The 22,899-nt window shown below is 40.6% G+C and overlaps 1 protein-coding gene across 1 annotated transcript; it reads right to left on the bottom strand.

The window, feature by feature from the left end:
- Window positions 1-402: 402 nt before the first annotated feature.
- Window positions 403-22,637, bottom strand: Gprc6a (G protein-coupled receptor class C group 6 member A). Its single transcript, XM_032889158.1, has 6 exons — window positions 22,420-22,637; window positions 13,057-13,360; window positions 11,880-12,716; window positions 7,519-7,731; window positions 2,315-2,438; window positions 403-1,739 (listed from the first exon to the last, which is right to left on the bottom strand). The coding sequence occupies exons 1-6, from the start codon at window positions 22,611-22,613 to the stop codon at window positions 625-627; spliced, it is 2,787 nt and encodes a 928-aa protein (XP_032745049.1). The 5' UTR covers window positions 22,614-22,637; the 3' UTR covers window positions 403-624.
- Between the last annotated feature and the right edge of the window lie 262 nt (window positions 22,638-22,899).

The following is a 22,899-nucleotide window of genomic DNA, read 5'->3' as shown; positions in this document are numbered from 1 at the left end:
GTCCCTTACTTACTAAAACCGTCTTCCTCTCCTTCAGTGGGTGACTGAAATTACTTTGTACTGTCACAGTTCTCTATACACATTACAAATGGTCGATCTTTGTAGTTATTGAAGATATCTGAATGTAACCACCTTCCCTTGGAATTTGAGCTCACTGAGGGTATTGCTGATCCTTTGTGACTAATTGTAGCTTTTCATTAATTTATTACCTGATACACAGTAACTGCTCAGTAACCATTGCGGTAGACAATCGCAATGGTTGGGATTCTCCATTCAACTAAGAAGTAGGAGCCATAGATGAAAAACTGAGATGTGTTATGCATTACCTTTGAATTGCCTAAGAGGAAGTCTGGTCAAGAAAAAGGCTAAAGGAAGTAATAGAAAATGAGAGGAGAATAACACGGAGACTATTTTTTATTAGCAGATTGTTAAACAGAATGAGTTGAACAGAGTGTTCAAAAAAATGGTAGAAAAAAGAACCCCAAAAAAACAAAGAACAAAAAAGAAACCAAACAAACAACAAAAACCCAGGAAGTATTTGCTAAGAAAATAAATACACAATTTGCAGCCATCACCCGAAAGAAACATCTTATTGGGGAACCACAGCCTCTCCTGAGAACTCAGTCATATACTTGAACTTCTTTTCTGATGCAAAGTTTTAGACGCGTGCATAGTCTTTTCCATGCCCGTGTGAGCAAGCACTTGTACCGGAAGATGTTTGTAATTCTGACAGGCTGCAGTCTTGTTACCAGGGCGCGGGTTGGTTGTTGCAGTACTGTGGCTGGCGGAGTCCAGGGATACGTGACTCAAGGCAAGGCTGTCCACGCTGTGAGCAGAGTAATTGTAAACCATCTGGAGGAAGACTGACTTAGTGTTAGTCTTTTGTTTGCAAAGAATAATGTAGCACTTGGGGAAGAATGTACAGCAGAGGATACCATAGTTGGATATCAGAATGACTATGATCTCCACAGCGGGCAAATACTTGCCGGAAGTGGTAGCATAGACAGGGATGAATGTGATCCAAGCTATGAAGTAAATCAGCATCCCAAAGGTCAGGAACTTAGCTTCGTTGTAATTCTCAGGAAGCTTCCTCCCCTTGAATGCAAATGCAAAACAAATGAACGCCAGAACTGCGATGTAGCCCAGCATGGTGCCAAACGCCAGTGCAGATCCCTCCTCACATTCCAGGATAATGACTCTAGGCAAGGAGGTGTTCTCTTCCACAGTAGGTGCTGCCAGGACCAGCCAAAGCGTGCAAATGACCACTTGAATGCCCGTGCAGGTAAGGACAATGGGGACTGGCCTATAGAGACACTTCAGGAATGTCTTCAGCGTGGGGTCGAAGCTGAAGGCTAGCAAAATTTTCAGGGACTTCGTCAAAATACAGGAGACACACAGAGTAAAGCTCACGCCAAACAGGGTCTGCCTGGTCTTGCATGTGAAGTCCTGTGGTTCTCCAATAAAAAAGCCTGTGCTGGCAAAGTTGAGGGCATGGCAGGCGAGCATCACATAACAGACCACTAATCCCCCAGATGATTTCACCACAGGTGTCTTCAGGTTTCTGGTAAATATTATGCCAATGGCCAGAACAAAGGCAATTCCAAGTAGGGAGAGGGCAACGAGGAGGAGAGCCAAGGGGTCATCCCAGTCAAGATACTCCACTTCCTTCTCGAAGCACGTCGTGCTCCTTACTGGGGCCCAGTGGGTTTCGTTGTTGCATACGAGGCAGTGATCCATGTCTAAGAAGGTAAAGAGATCATCACATTCCAAACATGTAAACTGGGTGGTTGTCTACAGTACCACATAAAACTTAACCCTACACAGAACCCAGATAAAGTGGGAGAGGAAGGTAAATGGAAGAGATGAGGAAGACGGTAATAGAGGGTAATAGAGGAAGTCAGAAGGTTAGCTGGGGCAAGGTTTTTCAGGAAATGTATATACTCCAGAGAGACACCAGCCTCTTAGGAACTTGTTATTACTGGTAATCCATTTGGGGACCTTGTTCCTTTCAGAATTACACGTAGCTCAAGGCCATTTCCTCCTTGTATGCGTAAGATTCTTGTAAACCTGTCTAAGCTAACTATACTGTGAAGACTATTTCTGAATCTGTCTCTCAAGGACAAAAACAAACATAGGGATGGGGGGTGTGTGTATCTCAGGGGTAGAGCATTGGCTTAGGACACACAAGGCCCGAGATTTGATACCCAGAATGGAAAAGGAATACATTTATAAAACAAAAGATAAAACTAGGATGAACAGACAGAAGAGAAATGATTTAGAGGTGTCACTGTGGGTGTGGTGGTGACACAGGTACCTGTCTCATTACTGTAGTGGTTTTCTGGGCAGTTCACACATTCATAGCAACAGCTGTGTTGGCTTCCTGTGGCTTTCTTCATTTGACCAGGAATGCATTCTTTGGAGCATTTAGATAGAATTTGCTACAGTAAAAGAAAAAGAAATCCAAATAATTTTAAAAGAATTATTCTAGCCATTCTTCACCAAGTAACATTTTTTTTGTCTTTTTCATAGCATTAAAGTTTTTGGGCCATCTTAAGCAAGAACAAACTTAAAATATGCAAAATATTTTGGATGAGTGAACTACTTATAACTTTCTTTCTTTCTTCCTTTCTTTCTTTCTCTCTTTCTTCCTTCCTTTCTTTCTTTTTCTTTTCTATTTCTATTTGACAGAATCTCACAGTGCAGCTATGGTTGGTACAGATGATGCGACCTCCCCCAAGAACTCATGTGAGACCATCTTTGCTGTAATTATACGAGGTTTATTGATAGGGACCAGTGCACTGGGGTCGAGACTCGTATCCCACGCAGGGGTAGAGGAGTTCGACCCTGAGTAGCTGTGAGAAGGGGTATTTAAAAGAAGAAGCCACAACCTAAGGGGGTAGGGATGGCGTCATTGGAAAATGTCCAGAGAATACCAGTGAAAAATCACAAGGGGAGGGCTGGAGAGATGGCTCAGCGGTTAAGAGCACTGACTGCTCTTCCAAAGGTCCTGAGTTCAATTCCCAGCAACCACATGGTGGCTCACAACCATCTGTAATGAGATCGGGGGTCATCTTCTGACTTGCAGGCACACATGCAGACAGAAAGCTGTATGATGTATACATAATAAATAAATAAATAAATAAATATTTAAAAAAATCACAAAGGGAAACTCCCTGTTTCTCAAGATTGTTCTCAAGATTTTAATCTAACGTTATGGTCAACTAGTTCCTGGGAGAGAGTTACTGAACTGGCTGATTTAATTACTCATTCTGTGGTCGGCTAGTTCCTGGAATATGCAGTTCCAGGGCCCGACCAGTTTCTTTCTTCTGCTCTAAACTTTTGTCTAGTGGGGGCAACCTTAACACTTCTACCTTTCAAGACCTCACTATATAGAACGGGCTGGCCTTCACCTCACAGAGATTCACCAGCCTCCTCCTCCAGAGTCCTGGGATTAAAGGCATCCATCACCATGCCTGGTAACACTTACTGCTTCTACAAGCAAATCATGGAAATTAGCTCTCTCAGAGAGCTTCCAGCAAGGGGAAAGCACTTATGTGTAAAGCTGAGAAATGAAGTGAGGGTCTGGGAATTTCTGATTCTAGGCTGAAATTCTGCAAGAAAAATAGGACTTTTGTATTTAAAAAAAATTTAAAAATTCTATGTGCACAAATCTCTGTCTCTTGTGTGTGAGTCTTGTTCTCTCTCTTTGTCTCTCTCTGTACCTCTCTCTGCCTCTCTCTCAGTCTCTGTCTCTCCCTTCTCCCCTCCTGTCTCTCTCCCCTCCCTTCTCTCCTCCCTCTCTCTCTCTCTCTCTCTCTCTGTTCTTGTGCCATAAGAGGGTGTTGAATCTCTTAGAGCTGGAGTTCCATGTAGTTGTGTCACCAGTGTAGGTTCTAGGAAATAAACTCGCTCCTCTGGAAAAGTAGTTAAGTGCTCTTAGCCACTGAGTCATCTCTTTAGCCCATAGACTTTTATACTTTAGAAGAAAGTTCTTAAGAATGGATATCTTTGAAAAAAAAAACAAAGCAATGGGATATTTAGAACTTCAAACTATTAGAATGTTATTTTCAAAAATCCAAAATATATAAATAATATTTTAAAATATTTTATTTTGGGTAGCATTCAATGTGGTATTTTAAAATATCACACCGTGTGTACTAATCACCTCCATACCTGCTTTGCTCACCTGCAAATTTTAACAATCACTGCTCTATATTCAACTTTTAAATGTGAGACAGAACATACGGTGTTTGCTTTTCTGTGCTTCTCTTAACATAATATTCAATGTTCTTCTCATCTTGTTACATATAACAAGATTTCATTCTTCTCTGTGGCTGAATAATCTCTCTCTCTCTCTCTCTCTCTCTCTCTCTCTCCCCTCCCCCTCTCTGTACTGCATTTGCTTATAGATAATAGTTGAATTGCTATGAAAATTTAGATTATAATTATGTATCATTAGGAAGAACACAAGTGCAGCCCTCCTTCTTAGGACCACACTACTTTTCCTCCCCCCATATGATGAGATTTGAAATGCTTTCTAGAGTCCTGTGTGTCTAACTTTGAAATAAAGACTGGTGTATAGTTATTTGAGGTTTTGGGCAGTAATAAGTGACATTCCAAGTAGCTAAGTAGATCTTGAAATCTGACCAAACGATCGTAGGTATTGTTGGCTTTTCCAATAGCCTAGATTTGTGTGAACATCTCCACCAGGAAGACTTGTTCTCTCATTGGTAGCAATCTAAACCTTTACTCTTGAACCCAAAGCCTCAGAGCAAATGCCTTACAGGCGCACAGATTCTGCTGTATGGAAAATGGAGATAAGTTTTTTAACAGCTGAAAAATAATGCATCTTGCAAAAACAATAATTTCTTTTTTATTCAGCGAGAAAGGGAGGCAGAGTGTGGCTTAAAGGCCCAGTGTGAGCTGCAGTGCTTAGCCTACAGAGGGCTCGTCAGAAGGTGGTAGACAAAGCTGAGGTAACAATGAAGGAAAGGAAAGTTTGAGGGCACGAAGGATGGCTGTATTTCTGTCTCCTGAGGAAACGGTCTCCTACGTCACTAATCTATCTACCAGGAGAAATGTGGTTGAAGAAACTGGTTTCTAACATTACTGCATTCACTCCTGAACTCACTAAATGTGTTCTGAGTGATTGTTAATATGCCAAACATGGTTCTACTTGGAGCCATGGCAGAGAACGAAACAGAATCCTTCCCCTCAAAGGTCTTCAGTTCTAGTTAATCGAGTTGACAATGAGCAAGATAAAAATAAGCAAAATGGATAAAATAAGAGATGGTGACAGCTAAGGAGAAAAAAAGACCAGAAAGTGAACAAAAGTAGACAGTTTGATGATACAATGTTTCCTCTCTCCACTCTCCCCTTCTTTCTCATTCCCCCTGTTTTTCTTCTTCCTTCTTTCCTTCCTTCTTTCCTTCCTTCTTTCTTTCCTTCCTTCCTTCCTTCTTTCCTTCCTTCTTTCCTTCCTTCCTTCCTTCCTTCCTTCCTTCCTTCCTTCCTTCCTTCCTTCTTCTTACTCCTTCTGGGGAGCAAACAGTGCTAAATGTGTGTGACAACCGAGTCACACTGTAAGCTTAGATGTGATTATTTCCCCCCCTCTGAGGCAGGATCTCAGTGTTAACCCAGGTTCATGATTCTCCTGTCTCAGCTTCTCAGATACTGGGATTACAGGCACTCACCACCATCCTGGTTCGGAGGTGACAACTTTCAATAGAATGCAGCAGGTGCAAAGTACTTGCATTAGCAGGAAGGAAGGCACATATGACTTCACATATGAGAGTGGGGACTGTGGAATTACAGGGGAGTGGAAATTAATGGGAAGATGGAAAGAGAGAGGTGTTGGGGACAGTGAACACTTTAAAGAAAAAACCAAAACCAAAGCACTTTTACCTGGAGAGAAATAGGATGCCATGGAAGAGTTATTAGCACAGTCGATGTCTTATGAACAGACTGAAGGGGGTTGAGTAGAGGTGGAACAGTTATAAAACTAACACTGACTTGGGTGAGAAGTCGCCGTAGTTTGCAGTGCAGGGGCAGTGGTACACCCAGCAGGTAAAATGGGAACCAGACTTCAGACTCACTTTGGAAATTAAACTTTCAGTGGGTCTGCGGCTCGGTGTGCCGAGTGTGTTGTGTGACACACTGGGGACAAGGATCCCATCAGGGTGCCTCATGGGCAACTACAGAGGAGAGTTGCCATTTTCTGAGATGCAGGAAAGAATATCAAGAGCTTTGTTTTGGAGATAGTCAGGGAGTACAACCGCCAGGTAGATATCCACGTAGAGATGCCAGTTAGGCAGTCGGTACTTGTTTGAGTTAAAAGATAAAAATCATGAAGCCACCAGCCTCCCACAGACAAGAAGGAGCCTGATAAGGTCACCAAACAGACAAAAAAAGAACAGAGCTGAGCCCAGGCACCCTGGTGTTCAGAGGGATTGGAAAGATAAGGACCTAACAAAGGAGACAGAGAAAGGGTGGCTAGAGACAGAGGGGAAATCAGGGGTGTGTTGGGTCTAGGAAGCAAGTGAGGCCTGTAGCATGGAGGAAAGAATAAGTGGTTGTTAAATGAATTATGATGATATTTGGACTTAGTGTAAGTGAGCTAGAGAAACAATTCTGATAGATTATCAGTAGCTAAAATAGAATGGAAGGAAACAACTTGGGGGCAGTCAAGATATTTAATGTTTTCAAAGAATTTTGTTGTAAAGAGAAATAGAGACTTGGGTAGCAAATGGAAGAGGGTGTGTACATCTATACCACTGTTGCCTTTTGATTACTGGTGAGATAAAACAGGTTTATACCACTATGTGGGCAGCACAGGAGAGAGAATCACGGAGGGTGCAGGAAACTGTGCATCGTGAATCAGCAGAGTAGATCCTTCAACAAGTGAAGGGGGTTGGGGCCCACTGGTCAAGGGGAAGTGAGGCCCAGGGAAGGAGCCCAGCAGTCGACCTACAGAACTGGATGGAAGCAAGAGCTGCTGCGTCCATGCCCTGTAGTTCTGTCTCCCATTGCTTCCCTGTTTGTAGAAGAGAAAGCACAATCAACCGAAGATGACTGAAGTCAGAGAAGAATATAAAATGGCCAACTAGCAAGGAAAGACACATAATGCCCTTAGAAAATAGTCTGATTGATTGCCCAAGAGCACTGGACACTGGAGATCATAAATTCAACGTAAAACTAGAGAACAAGTGAAGAAGGTTTCTATTCCTACTTCTCCTGCTCCAAGTTCATCTACTGAGGGGATCCACACAGAGTTGAGCACAGAGTGAGTTGAATTTTGCCAATATTGAGAAGACAGAACACTGAAGACAAAGGAGGGAACAGAGGCTCTCTGCAAGAGTGTTACGCTAGTTGTCACAGAATTTAGGGAAGGAAGATGGGACAGTGGACAGTGAGGATAGATCTATCCCCTGAGGTAAAAGTGTGGGTGGAGAGCAGGACTTTCCCAGGTGATACATTAGTTGACCTGAATTCAGCGAAGCAGCCGAGGACAAAAATCACCTTAAGTTTCCTGAACTCATGCTTTGTTTCTTGGTTTGTGGTGATGAAGACGTCATGCTGCAGGTCATATTCTGCCATCTTCGTGACAGTCATGAGGCTGTCAGTCTCTTTCCAGAGCACCACCTCGTAACCAGTATTTAAATCCCCATGGGCATCAAAATGAAATGAGTTTTTTCCATCAGTGAATGTCACGTTTTTCAGCACCGCAAGTAGCTGTGAAAGGTAAGAGTGTGGGTGAACAGTGAACAGGAGTGCTTGTAGTGCATCCTTTATCCCCGTGATGACCCTACATATCCGAAAGCATTACTAAAGTGAGAAGGAAACAGACACTTGATCCCTGTTTCAGGATGCTTAAATATAGAGAACAGTTGAAGAAGGAGCCCCACCTCCCGTTCTAGACTTGATCTCCGCAGAAGTTTTCCTATGCAAAACTGTAAAATAAGTTCAGGTTTTAGAGGTGGTAGCTTTTCCAGTCTATGAAACTGAAATAGGAGCACCAGCATGCATCCATGTAGCAGACTTTCAGAATGGCTTCCTGGAGCAGGTGGGGGCTGGTGGTTTCTTCTCCCATTATTACTGGACTAGTGATGGTAAAATACATCCTGTCATCTTGGCACCACGGTCTTAAGTCTGTCTTAGTTATGAACAGGCAATACAGTGGCCTCTAGATTTTATTTCTAGTTAAGTTACAAAATTATTTAATTCTGGAAGAAAGAAATGTGACTAAAAATTATCTACATTGCTGCCCAATTGGTGTAGTGGCAGCCACATTGAGCTTGTGCTGTAGAGAAAGAATGTTGGAGTTGAAACTGTTGAAACTAGGTGAGTGTTGATGAGTCAGCACAGTGCAGGCCTCTGTGTGTGTGTGTGTGTGTGTGTGTGTGTGTGTGTGTGTGTGTGTGGGGTGTGGTGTGTGTGTGGTGTGTGTGTGTGTGTGTGTGTGTGTGTGTGTGTGTGGTGTGTGTGTGTGTGTGTGGTGTGTGTGTGTGTGTGTGCATGTGTGTGAGCATGTGTTTGAGCATATCCCTTTCCCTCTCTCTCCTTCTCTCCCTCCCACTCCTCCTCTCCCTCCCCTCTCCTCCCTCCCTCCCTCCCTCCCTCCCTCCCTCCCTCCCTCCCTCCCATTCCTAGCATTCATCACAGCCAGACTGGTTGCCTAAATCCATGGTTCTATTTGGCTTTAATGGATTAAAAACCTATGGGAGAGGCAGAAATTATTCTGAGTAGACTTACTCTACTCAATGTATTTTTCATTAATTTTAAGTGTTTTATTTTTTGTCAAATATTTAATCCAGACACTTTGGTCTCCTTGCTCTCTTCCTCTCTCTTTTCTGGACTCTGTCCTTGGGGCCAGTGAACTCACCTCAAGAGAGCAGCTTCCTAATAAATCTTGCATTTAATATAATCTAATCTGGCTTAAATTGGCTCATTTCGCCGGCGGAGAAATGATTTATCAAACAGGGTATATTTCTATATCTCCAAAGTTCTTGAAATCCGGCATCTCCAACACAGGATGTCAATATTTCCCCCCACCAGACCTCCATATTTCTCCTTATTTGCATTTTAACCTACACTTTAGCAGCCTGGAATGGAAATGACTTGTGCCATGTTTGTGTGTTTCTTTCTTTTTTTAGACATCTAATCTACTCGAAATGTTCTTTATCCATGCTCTTGAATATTTGTATCAGTCAAAATGCTCTTTCTACAGTGGAAAACAGATCATCATCCTGTAGTGTAGAAAGTATTTCATCGGTCAGTTGAACCCTCAGGCATAGTTTGCAGCTTCCCTGTATCAACAGCAGGAGCATCATCTAGAATGTTGTTAAAAATACAGGTTCCACGTTCTAAGACAATTTAATTGCACATCAATTTTTTTCATCTTTATTAACTTGGGTATTTCTTATTTACATTTCAATTGTTATTCCCTTTCCTGGTTTCCAGGCCAACATCCCCTAACCCCTCCCCCTCCCCTTCTCTATGGGTGTTCCCCTCCCCATCCTCCCCCTGCACATCAATTTTTAAGATGTCCTATTGGGCAGTCTTCTGATAAATACCCCACGAGTCCCTTGCCTCTTTTGCTTTCAGTTTCCTTTCAAGACTACAGTCCCATAGTGTTTTCTGTTCCAGAGGATGCTGGGTTTTTAATGTTCTTTCTTTTTTTAAAATTAAATTAGATTATTGTCCCCCTCTTGGTCAACCCTTCTCACAATCTTTCCCCCAACCCCTTGTCCTTCTCTGAGTGGGTGAACAGCCCCTTGGTGTTTCCCTACCCTTGCACATCAAGTCTCTGGGGCTAGGTACACTCTCTCCTACTGAGGCCAGACCAGGGAGCCAAGCTAGAAGAATGGCTGCTAATGCTGAACTTGCTGCCTCAGTTATGTGTTACACAGCCATCCCATGTTTGTATGGGGTGCTGTATTACATGAGGTGCTGTATTGTGCCCTTCTGTGTGGCTTATAAAGATTTTCTTAATCAAAAGACCATTGGTTTGATGACTTGTCACCCGTATCTGCTTATTATGCGAGTCACATATATCATGATGAAGGTAGCCCCTCATCCTGTCTCCTCTTTTTCAATCTGTTTCTAGAGTTACAGGTTTTCAGGGGCATAAAAAGTGACCTCAAACTCCTAGTGTTTAAATAAATAAGATGCGTAAGTTATATTTTTCCAAGTTTTTTTTCTGAAATGTTTGAGCTATATTTATCATTTAAAGTACTTCCTGGATCTTTGGCAGATCAATAGCTCTGTCTGCCTCTGTTTCTTTTTCCTTATGAGTCTTCCTATTTTTTCGCTTGTATCCTTTAGGTTTAATGACTGGTCTCTGTAGGGGGTGGATCTGATGTTAAAGGTCCTGTTCCCCAATTGGTTCTTGATCTGTCAGTAATGAAAGCTGTGGCCAATTGCTGGGTGGAAGGTACAGGCAGGACTTTCAGGTCTCTGGAGGCATGGAGATGCAAGGGAGAAGAAAGGAGTTTTTGCCAAGATTTGGAGAGAGGAGAACCGGGCAACTGTGTGAAATCTCAAAACGGAATGGGCACATGGACTGTTCCTACAGGTGGATGGTCAGGCAGGAGATAGTGGCACTCAGCGATTGTTAAAAAGGAACAAACTGTGTGTGTGTCTTTTATCTGAGGTTTCAAGGGAAGCTGGGAGGGGACAGGAAGCTTAGTTACCTCTTAGAGTAAAGGCAAGTAGAGTGTAAAACTACATGCCGCAGGTCTCTATTTCTCCTTCCCAATCTCTCAGTCCTAAAATTCATCTCAGTCATTTCACTGTGACATTCTCCTTAAATCAAGAAGTGCTTTTCTATAGTACATTAGCTGAAAAGTATTGCCATGTAGAGAAAATGCCACATGGAATGTGGTATAGAGGAGAGTGATTTAAACAACAAGGATAGCTTAGAGATCCACCCCCTACCCCCAAATCCCTCATAGGAGTTTTATGGTAAAGAGAAAATGTTTTTAGGTAGATATTTTAAAATTACTGGAAATATGTGCATATTATTTAGGAGAAATTAAAATCAAATTATTATTTAATTTTAATGAAGAGCTTAATCACTAATCATTTGTCTTCATTAGAATGCTACAAATCTGAATTTTTTTTTTTAATTAACTTGAGTATTTTTATATACATTTCGAGTGTTATTCCTTTCCTGGTTTCGGCAAACATCCCCCCCCTCCCTTCCTTATGGGTGTTCCTCCCCACCCCTCCCCCATTGCCGCCTCCCCCAACAGTCTAGTTCACTGGGGGTTCAAATCTGAATTTTTGAGCACCAACTTGATACCCAAGTGAAAAATTCTACACTTGACTGCAGTAGTACAATAAAGCTGCACTAAAAATATTGTATAAGACTACCTTCAAATTCTGTGAACAAGGCAAATATAAGCAAAGATGAATTTTACATATGGAGTCTGTTCTGTACCTAAGATATCTAATCTGAAACATGCACATTCCTGAGCACCTCAGGTGAGGGAAACACTATTGTATCTATCAGTAATCAAAATAATCTTTCAACTTGCATGGTCTAATTACTATAAGTAAAAATCATTAAGCAATATAATGTGTATAATATAAAGTACTGAAAATGATCCATAAACCTGAGGAAGAAGATAGCACTATTCTGAATATCCTCAGAAGAGAAGACAAAATTTGGGGGCTTAGGGAAAAAATGAGGATAAAATATAACTATCATCAAAAATAAAAAGTTATATTAGCAATACAGGTCATCAAAAGACTGCGATTTCTACTTGCAGAAGGGATAGAGTTAAGAGTACTTACTATGGACCTTTGGAAAATGAAGCAAGAGGGGAAAGGAAGAAATGATGATAGGAAATAGGCTTGGGTATGTAAGTGGGTAGTACCTCCCATGGCTGAAAGGCGTTGGGTTTCTGGCAGTCTCGATCTTGGCACAGATCCCGAATGGCATGGCCCAAGGCAAGCACAGCAAGCTGAATGCTGTGAATGAGTCCTGGCTCAGTATAATGCCAAAGGAAGTCATTTCTCTTGAATAAGTGGGTTTCTATGGTCTTGGTAGTGTCATAGGTCCAAGTTGCCTGAGAATAGTTGGAAATGCATTGGCTCAAATCACCATCTTTGATGTGTTTACAGGCAGAAAAAAGCATGGCAAACTCATGTAGGGGTTTGTTATTGTCACTGGGGTACATATGCAGAGTTTGAAGAAAAGAATGGAAAGAAGACATATTTCCTCTCCTAAAAGTAAAGCCCACTACTTTGCCAAGCTTCTTAACATTGGGAATGGTGATAATCTTGGCAGCAGTTGACCAGTTATCACTAGCGATCCAGATCTTACTTATTTTCCTCTCGATGGCTTTGTTGAAGAGATTGAAGACGTGGAATTTCCTAAGAAACACCACGATGACATTGACCTGGGCTTCGGCAATGATTTTCTCCAGAGTCTGGTTGATTCTCACTTCAATGGTATTATCTGAGAGGAAGGCTGGCAGAACCTCTTTGAAGGCGATGCACACATTGTTTTCAGCAGCCTGGATTGCAAATGTGTTGAGCGCTAGTCTTCCATAATCATCATCAGTTGTTATGGCACCAACCCAGTTCCATCCGGATTGTCGGATCAGGTGAGCCATTGCTTTAGTTTGGTAGAAGTCACTGGGCACGGTTCGTAAAAACGAAGGAAAGCGGATTTTGTCACTCAGGATTTCTGCAGTGGATTCATAACTCACCTGAAAGTGGACAGAATCATTGAGTTATGGTGGGGGGCGGGCACAGGAGTTCATTTCCTTTTGATTCCTACAGCCTTTTCCTAAATTGTCTTTCTACAAAGAAGATCAACTCATCTTAACCCAGGGATGTTAAGTCACATCGCCTTCTTTGAACCTGGTTGATGTTATTATGGAGACAGCAGGCCCTCAGAGGTATGTGTCTTCTCCAAGTTAAGTTAAAAATATTCAGAAATTGGTTGTTGGAATAGTGCAGAAGTTACTTCCTAGTAAATTCCTACCTTCCCCTGATCCTAAGAACAAATGTGATCAAAACCAATGAATGGAGGAAGTAAAAACCTACCTGTGGCATGAGCTGTAAATTCAGCATCCTGGAGACCGCCATGGATATTTCGGAGTAGCCAGCACCTATGACGGCCTTGACCCTTGGCATGTAGCTGGAATAGTCACATTGAAAGATCACGGTTTCTCTAGAGCAGTTGAATTTAGAGAGGAACCTCAGGGTGGCAGCCATTGCCGCTGTGACTTCAGTACAAGTGTCATAGATTTCATACCCCAGCTTAACTCCAGACAACAGACTTGAGTTATTGATCATCTCAATGCTGTGTATCATAGCCAGAGTTTGAAGAAACACTGATATTTCAAAGCTGTTAAAAAAAAACATTTTCTGAAGCAAAGCATAGCATGATATGAAGATATCTCTCACTTCACCAACCTCTCTGCCCTTCGATGAATAATTTTTGGATGACTCAAGCTGATTTCGTGAAAAGTATGAACTTTATTTGAGAATAACCATTCCCCTCCCCTCCAACTGATCATGAGTTTTAACAGAACACTTTATATTTATTTATTGACAATTTCATAAATGTAAACGATGTACCTTTCAAAAATGTTTTTAAATAAAATAAAATTCTATCACTTTCCTTCCCCCTCCATCTCTCCCCCATAGTTACTCACACCCAAAAACCTCCCATGCTCTTCCAACTCTAGATGATAGCCTCTTTTTCTTTGAATATATATACACAAATATATATACACAAATATATATGTAATAATCACAGAATCTCTCTCTCCATATATACATATATATACATACACATACACACACACACACACACACACACACACACACACACACACACATATATATACATACATATATATATTCCTGCTGAATCCATTTTGGTTGCTTGCATTATATGGTTTCAAAGCCAGTCACTCTGTATTGAATAAGCAATAAGTAGACTCATTCCTGAGAGGGACTATGTCTCCTTCTCCCAGCAGCCATTTATTAGTTGCCTTGATTATAGCCACTCTCAGTCCTTCCTTTGACTTACCCAGGGAAAGTACTTTTAATGGAAAACTTTAACAGGGATAATGTCTAAAACAAGTTCCTTAGCTACAGTGCAGCATTTAGCCTTTTCTTGACGAATCTTGGGTTCGTGTTGAACATTTTGTTTAATGCTCTGTGGTATATGGTGTTGAGTCTTGTTCTCTTTTGCTGTTAACATGTCAGCATGTTATTGGTGACAGTGCATATGCTTCTTAGGCTTAAATCCTATCTTATAGTTTTGTGGTTTTGATTTGCTGTGGTTGGAAATCAGATAAAGGAGCCCTTTATAAATTTAAATTATTATTTTAAAAAGGTTTTTTTTTTGAGATTATAATGATATCATTTCCTTTTTTTTTTTAATTTAAACTCTCCCGTATTCCCCATTATGATCTCTTTAAAATACACGGGCTTTTTAAAAAAATTAATTGTTCTTACACACATATATGTCTTTTAAATACAGAAATAAGACTTTTAAGACTTCCTGGGTAGACATGAGAGCCGCTCACCAGGAGCGCTGACACATCTGAGAGCAGAGGTGACACCAACTCTTCTGCTCCAAGTGACCCGCCTGGAGCCCTCAGAAAAACCCAGAAGCAGTCTGGAACAGGACATTAAAGTTTCTGCCTGTGCCTAGAGCTGACTCAGTCCCACAGCTCTCTGTACCCAAATCCCATGGCGGGAGAGAGCTGGATTCTCAGAAGTGCAGACAATCCTAAGAGCTCAAGAGAAACTACCAATTCTGCTCGCATACCTGGTCCAAGAGGAACTTACCTAGTGCTCTCTGGACACAGGAACCTAGGAGCAGTCAGGGGCAGCACCCTTCTGGTTTCTGCTTGTGCCCAGAGTTGACCTAGTCCTACAGCTCTCTGTACCCAAATCCCGTGGAGAAGGGAGCTAGACTTTCAGAGGTGCAGATAATCCTGAGAGTTCAGGGGAGATCACTACTTCTGCACACATTCCTGCTGCAAGAGGAACCTGCTTAGTGCCCTCTGGACACAGGAACCTAGGACCAGTCAGGGAGAGGATCCTTCCAGTCTCTGCCTGTGCCCAGAGCAGAAAGTCAGTTGCCAGGAGCACTGACATACCTGAGAGCAGAGGTAAGACCAATACTTCTGTTTCAAGTGACCTGGCTGGAGTCCTCAGGACACACACCCTCAGGAGGAGTCTGAGACAGGACCCTTCCAGTTTCTGCCTGTGCCCGGAGCTGACCCAGTCACAGAGCTTTCTAAACCCAGACCCTGCTGGGAGAAAACATGTCTACAGGAGTGCTGACACACAGGTTTAAAGGAGGGTCAAGCCACTGCCAGAGACAGCAAGACCAGCTAACCAGAGACAACCTGACGGCGAGAGGCAAGCACAGGAACCTAAGCAAAAGAAACCAAGACTACTTGGCACCATCAGAGCCCAGTAATGAAAACAAAGCAAATACTGGGTAGCTTAACACACCAGAAAAGCAAAATTTGGATTAAAAGCATCTCATGATGATAATACAGGACTTTAAGAAGGACATAAATAACTCCCTTAAAGAAATACAGGACAACAGAGGTAAACAATTAGAAGCCCTTAAAGAAGAAACACAAAATCACTTAAAGAATTTCAGGAAAACACAATTAGACAGGTGAAGGAATTGAACAAAACCATCTAGAATCTAAAAATGGGGATAGAAACAATAAAGAAAGCACAAAGGGAGACAACCCTGGAGATAGAAAACCTAGGGGAAAGATCAGGAGTCATAGATGCGAGTATCACCAACAGAATACAAGAGATAGAAGAGAGAATTTCAGGAGCAGAAGATACCATAGAAAATATTGAGACAATAGTCAAAGAAAATGTAAAACACAGAAAGCTCCTAACCCAAACCATCTAGGAAATCCAGGACACAATGAGAAGATCAAACCTAATGATAATAGATATAGAAGAGAGAGAAGATTCCCAACTTAAAGGACCAGTAAATATCTTCAATAAAATTATAGAAGAAAACTTCCCTAAGTTAAAGAAAGAGATGCCCCTAAACAAACAAGAAGTCAATAGAACTACAAATAGATTGGATCAGAAAAGAAATCCTTCCCATCACATAATAGTCAAAACACCAAATGTTCAAAACAAAGAAAGAATATTAAAAGCAGTAAGGGGAAAAGGTCAAGTAACATATAAAGGCAGACCTATCAGAATTATACCAGACTTCTCACTAGAGATTATGAAAGCTAGAAGATCCTGGGCACATGTCATACAGACCCTAAGAGTACACACATGCCAGCCCAGGCTACTATATCCAGCAAAACTCAATTAACATAGATGGAGAAACCAAGATGATCCATGATAAAACCAAGTTTATACAATATCTTTCCACAAATACAGTCCTACAAAGGATAATAGATGGAAAACTCTAAAACAAGGATGGAAACTACACCCTAAAAAGCAAGAAAGTAATCTCCTTGCAAGGAAACCAAAAGAAGAGAGACACACAAACATAATTCCACCCCTGGAAACAAAAATAACAGGAAGCACCAATCACTATTCCTTAATATCTCTTAATATAACTGAACTCAATTCCCCAATAAAAAGACATAGACTAGCAGACTGGATACATAAATGGGAACCAGCATTTTGCTGCACTAAGGAAACACACTTCAGAGACAAAGACAGACACTACCTCAGAGAAAAGGCTGGAAAACAATTTTCCAAACAAATGGTCCCAAGAAACAAGCTGGAGTAGCCATTCTAATATCAAATAAAATTGACTTTCAACCAAAAGTCATCAAAAAAGATAAGGAAGGACATTTCATATTCATCAAAGGAAAAATCCACCAAGATGAACTCTCAATCCTGAATATCAATGCTCCAAATGTAAGGGCAACCAACATTCATAAAAGAAACCTTACTATAGTTCAAAGCGCACATTGCACCTCAAACAGTAATAGTGGGAGACTTCAACACCATAGAAACACTCTCAGGAGTGGACAGATCATGGAAACAGAAACTAAACAGAGACATTGAGAAACTAGCAAATGTTATGATCCAAATGGATTTGACAGATATTTATAGAATATGTCATCCTAGAACAAAAGAATATACCTTCTTCTCAGCACCTTATTGTACCTTCTCCAAAATTGACCATATAATCAGTCACAAAAGAGGCCTTAACAGATAAAAGAAGATTGAAGTAATCCCATACATCCTATCAGATCAACACAGACTAAGGCTGGTCTTCAACAACAACAACAACAACAACAACAACAACAACAACAACAACAACAACAAAAGACAGAAATCCCACATGCACATGTAAGTTGAACAATGCTCTACTCAATGATAACTTGGTCAGGAAGAAATAAAGAAAGAAATTGAAGACTTTTTAGAATTTAACAAAAATGAAGGCACAACATACCCAAACTTACGGAACACAATGAAAGCAGTTTTAAGAGGAAAACTCATAGCTCTGAGTGCCTGCAGAAAGAAACAGGAGAGAGCATACACTAGCAGTTTGACAGCACACCTAAAAGCTCTAGAACAAAAAGAAGCAAATACACCCAAGAGGAGTAGACGGCAGGAAATAATCAAATGGGTGAAATCAACCAAGTAGAAACACAAAGAACTATACAAAGAATCAACAAAACCAGGAGCTGGTTCTTTGAGAAAATCAGCAAGATAGATGATCCCTTTGGCTAGACTAACCAGAGGGCACAGAGAGTGTATCCAAATTAACAAAATCAGATATGAAAAGGGAGACATAACTACAGATTCAGAGGAAATTAAAAAAAAATCATCACATCTTACTACAAAAGCCTATATTCAACAAAACTGGAAAATCTGGAGGAAATGGACAATTTTCTCGAAAGATACCAGTTACCAAAGTTAAATCAGGATCAGATAAACCATGTAAACAGTCCTATAACTCCTAAATCAATAGAAGCAGTTATTAAAAGTCTCCCAACCAAAACAAGCCCAGGACCAGATGGGTTTAGTGTAGAATTCTATCAGACCTTCATAGAAGACCTAATACCAATACTGTCCAAACTATTCCACAAAATAGAAACAGAAGAAACACTCCTCAATTCCTTCTGTGAAGCCACAATTATATTTATATTTAAACCCTTCACAATAGTCACAAATAATAGAAAATACCTTGGTGTGACTCTAACCAAGCGAGTAAAACATCTGTATGACAAGAACTTCAAATCTTTGAAGAAAGAAATCAAAGAAGATCTCAGAAGATGGAAAAACCTCCCATGCTCATGGATTCACAGGATTAATATTATAAAAATGGCCATCTTGCCAAAGCAGTCTACAGAATCAATGCAGTCCCCATCAAAATTCCAACTCAATTCTTCATACAGTGAGAAAGAGCAATTTGCAAATTCCTTTGGAATAACAAAAAACCCAGGATAGTGACAACTATCCTCAACAATAAAAGAACTTTTGGGGGGGATCACCATCCCTGACCTCATTCTGTATTACAGAGAAATTGTGATAAAAACTTTATGGTATTGGTACAGAGACAGGCAGGTAGATCAATGGAATAGAATTGAAGACCCAGAAATGAACCACACACCTATGGTCACTTGATCTTTGACAAAGGAGCTAAAACCACCCAGTAGAAAAAAGATATCATCAAATGGTGCTGGTTCAATTGAAGGTCAGCATGTAGAAGAATGCAAATCGACTCATTCTTTTCTCCTTGTACAAAGCTCAAGTCCAAGTGGATCAAAGACCTCCACATAAAACCAGATACACTCAAGCTAATAGAAGGAAAAGTGGGGAAAAGCCTCAACCACATGGCCTCTGGGGAAAATTTCCTGAATAGAACACCAATGGTTTATGCTCTAAGGTCAAGAATCGACAAATAGGACCTCAAAAAATTGCAAAGCTTTTGTAAAGCATATGACCCTGTCAAATAGAACAGAATGGCAAACAATAGATTGGGAAAAGATCTTTACCTATCTTACATCCAATAAAGGGCCAATATCTAATATATACAAAGAACTCAGGAAATTAGAGTGCAGAGAACCAAATAATCCTATTAAAAATGGGTTACAGATTTAAACAAATTTTCAACTGAGGAATATGGAATGGCTGAGAAGCACCTAAAGAAATGTTCAACATCCTTAGTCATCAGGGAAATGCAAATCAAAACAACCCTGAGATTCCACCTCATACCAGTCAGAATGGCTAAGATCAAAAACTCAGGTGACCAGCAGATGCTAGTGAGGATGTGGAGAAAGAGGAACACTCCTCCATTGTTGGTGGGATTGCAAGCTGGTCTGGAAATCAGTCTGCAGGTTCCTCGGAAAATTGGACATTCCACTACCTGAAAACCTAGCTATACCTCTCCTGGACATATACCCAAAAGATGCTCCAACATACAACACAGACACATGCTCCACTATGTTCATAGCAGCCTTATTTATAATAGCCAGAAGCTGGAAAGAACCCAGATGCCCTTCAACAGAGGAATGGACACAGACAATGTGGTACATCTACACAATGGAGTACTATTAAAAACTCTCAAAAACAACAACTTCGAGAAATTCTTAGGCAAATGGATGGAACTAGAAAATATCATCCTGAGTGAGGTAACCCAATCACAGAAAAACAAAAACAAAAACAAAGGAACAAACAAAAAAACACAGTATGTACCCACTGATATGTGGATATTAGCCCCAAAGCTCGAATTACTCAAGATAGAATTCACAAACTGCATGAAGCTCAAGAAGAAAGATGACCAAAGTGTGGATGCTTCAGTCCTTTTTAAAAGGGAGAACAAAAATATTCATAGGAGGAGATATGGAGACAAAGTTTGGATCAGAGACTGGAGGAATGGCCATTTAGAGCCTACCCCACCTGCAGATCTAGCCCATATACATACCTACCTACCACCAAACCTAGAAAATGTTGCTGAAGCCAGGAAGTGCATGCTGACGGGAATCTGAGATAGCTGTCTCTTGAGAGGTTCAGCTAGAACATGACAAATACATAGGCAAATGCTAGCAGCAAACCATTGAAGTGAGAATAACGTCCCCATTTGAGGAGTTAGAGGAACACTAAAAGGATTGAAAGAGCTGAAGGGGCTTGCAACTCCATAAGAACAACAATACCAACCAACCAGAGCTCCCAGGGACTAAATCACCATCCAAAGAGTACACATGGACAGACCCATGGCTCCAGCTGCATGTGTAGCAGAGGATGACCTTGTTAGGCACCAATGGGAGGAGAAGCCTTTGGTCCTGCCAGGGCTGGACCTTCCAATGTAGGGGAATGTCAGCGTGGGTAGACAGGAAGGGGTGGGTAGTTGGGGAGGGAAAACACCCTCATAGAAGAAGGGAGACTGGGGATGGAGTAGTGGGTTCATGGCTGGGAAACTGGCAAGGGGAATAACATTTGAAATATAAATAAAATGTATCCAATAAAAAAAAAGTGAATCAAAAACAAATCAAATACCCTCCCTCCACCAAAAAAGAATTCTTGTGTAATCTCACATAATTGTCTAGAGAATGGTGACTAGTGTAAATCAGAAACACAGCTGTTTCGGGGAACATTTCTTGGTTTGCTATTATTTCAGATACCTCAATAATTTAATCCTGATCCTTATTTCATTCACTACTGTACACAAACATTATAAGTCTAACCTCATATATAACGAAAGATCAGTGGATGCCTTTTAAGTGGAGAACTTAAAAGAGAGAACTTAAAGGAGAACTTCAGGGTTTTGATTCTAAAATTCCCTTAGAGTTTACTAAGTTATGATTACTTGGAAAATGCTGTCTGTCACTGTGGGATGTCTGAAGCTGAAATGTGGGAAATCACTGTTATAATCTTTATCTAAAAAGAAATGAGAGAAATGATTCATAGATTACTTTAAAATTAAACCATATCATATATTCATAGTCTCTTCTATGTAAGCTCAATGATCTTGGTTTCTCCAATGCTCTGAACATGGACCAGGTAATGCCAGTACTTGCTAACCCGTGGCTCAGTGTTTATTAAAAATAATTTTTCTTGAGGAGTGACAATAAAGCCAAACATTTAATTTATCTGTGATTTTTTTCTTTCTAGAAGGAACTTGTTAGATCAAAAGTTTCATTTTATATTTATCATTGGTTATTGGCTTAAAATTATGGGCTTCAGTTCTTTGGGTGCTAAGTTGGTGCTCTGAAAATCTTCCAATATTATTTTTTGTCATTTCAGCTAATCACTGGTTATAGTGACAGCAGCTCAAATGGACGTGATAGAAGGGAGGGGACCTCAGTAAAACACAGGAATCTCGTGAGATTGAAAAACATTCTTATAGGGCTTAGAAAGCATGATTTGATAAGGAAATAAGCAAGCAGGCAGGCAGGCAGGCAAGCAAAGAGGAGACTGAATGTGATGATGCGCTTTTGAAATTACAGCACTCTGGAGGTAAATACAAAAGGTATCAAGAGAACATGAGGCTAGCCTGAGGCATATAAGGGGTTGAGGCTAGCCCAAGGCACATAAGGGGACCTTATCTTAAAACAAAACAGGCAGAGAAGTAAAATAAAAGAAGACCTTAAGATTATATCAAGTTATAATCAGAACTAAGTCACTGGGAAGTTTGAGGGTCACATTGTCACAAATTGAAGCTAAGGCTACCTGCGTTCTTATTTGGCCTCATTGTTTTTAACAGATAGGAACTGTGAGTCAGTTTCACAAGATTAGTGTATCCTAAAACTGAAATTAACCAAAACATCTTGTTTTCCTTAAAAAAAAAAAAAAACAAACCAAAGCCCTCAATCCATGTGTAACAACCTTCCCCAGTTTTAGTTTTCACATGATGCAGTCCCAAGAATTACATTCCTTAGTTAGATCACTCACTAAAAAGGAAAAAGGAGCATTGATAAAGATACTCTTAGCTTATTAGCAAGGGATTCCATTATTCTAGAGTAGAATGAATGCAGCATTGTTGAAATGTGAACATTAAAAAAAAAAAAAAAAAGAAATGTGAGCATGAAAAACCCAACTGCGGACTTTTAAATAAGGCATAAAAAATAAACCTTTATTTATAATAATAAAGAATATGCTGGGGGTGACAGAAATGTAAGCACACTGTGTGTGCTTCCTGTAGTACAGAACAGGTTACAACATCCTTGTAAGTGACCTCAGAAATATTTTAAAGGCATAGTAAAAAAAATAATGATACATTACTGTAAAGTGTTCTCTACCTCTGTGCTTGGAATCTGATCACATATACATGGCTGAATAATCTATTTTAAGGACCACAAAACTAACTAGATATAACTTCAAAATACACACACGTTCTGCTTAATTAAAATGTCATTGAAACCAAGCCTGTCTTAGTCTTACTCAGAGCACAATATTGAATTGTGTGTATATTATTTTTAAAGTTTTACTCACCCAACACACTTCTGGATTTGTGGTTGCCTGGGATGGTCATCTGAGGACAACATTTTTTCGTGAATGGCAAACAAACCACCAATCATGATATGTCCAGGAGAGGTGATAGCCACGAAGTCATCTGGGGTATGACAAGACTGGGAGGTATCAAGAATAATCATGAAGCAAGTAATAAATACAAATGATAGGGCCATGCTGTCTCATTTGCTCAATTCATGAGGGTTATTAGGAGCCATTCAGCTCACAGATGCCAATGTTAAGATTTCCAAATTTCCCTAAATGCCTTGGAAGCACAGGACAATGTCCAGAAGTATTCAATATTCAGACTCTTGATGATAGTGAAAACAGTTCTCTCACCAATAAGACCATGCCAGGGTCCAACAGTCTCTGGTGTTGAGCATATGAGGGCTGGGGATGAACGGGTGGAATGTGAACACGGAAGCATGGTGACAGGACTGTAAACACAGATCTTTGGCACAC

This window comes from Rattus rattus, chromosome 18, assembly GCF_011064425.1.
Source record: "Rattus rattus isolate New Zealand chromosome 18, Rrattus_CSIRO_v1, whole genome shotgun sequence".
Lineage (NCBI taxonomy): Eukaryota > Metazoa > Chordata > Mammalia > Rodentia > Muridae > Rattus > Rattus rattus.
This window is presented reverse-complemented; position numbering and strand designations above follow the sequence as displayed.

Bases quoted from the DNA above. Each gene is read 5' to 3' on its own strand.
- Gprc6a (XM_032889158.1), bottom strand. From the start codon at position 22,613: ATGGCCCTATCATTTGTATTTATTACTTGCTTCATGATTATTCTTGAT. The intron at 7,732-11,879 runs GTACTACCCACT...TACCTTTCACAG, and splicing joins ACGCCTTTCAGCCATGGGAG to CTACTTGCGGTGCTGAAAAA. The intron at 1,740-2,314 runs GTACCTGTGTCA...TTACCTTCTTAG, and splicing joins CCACTACAGTAATGAGACAG to ACATGGATCACTGCCTCGTA.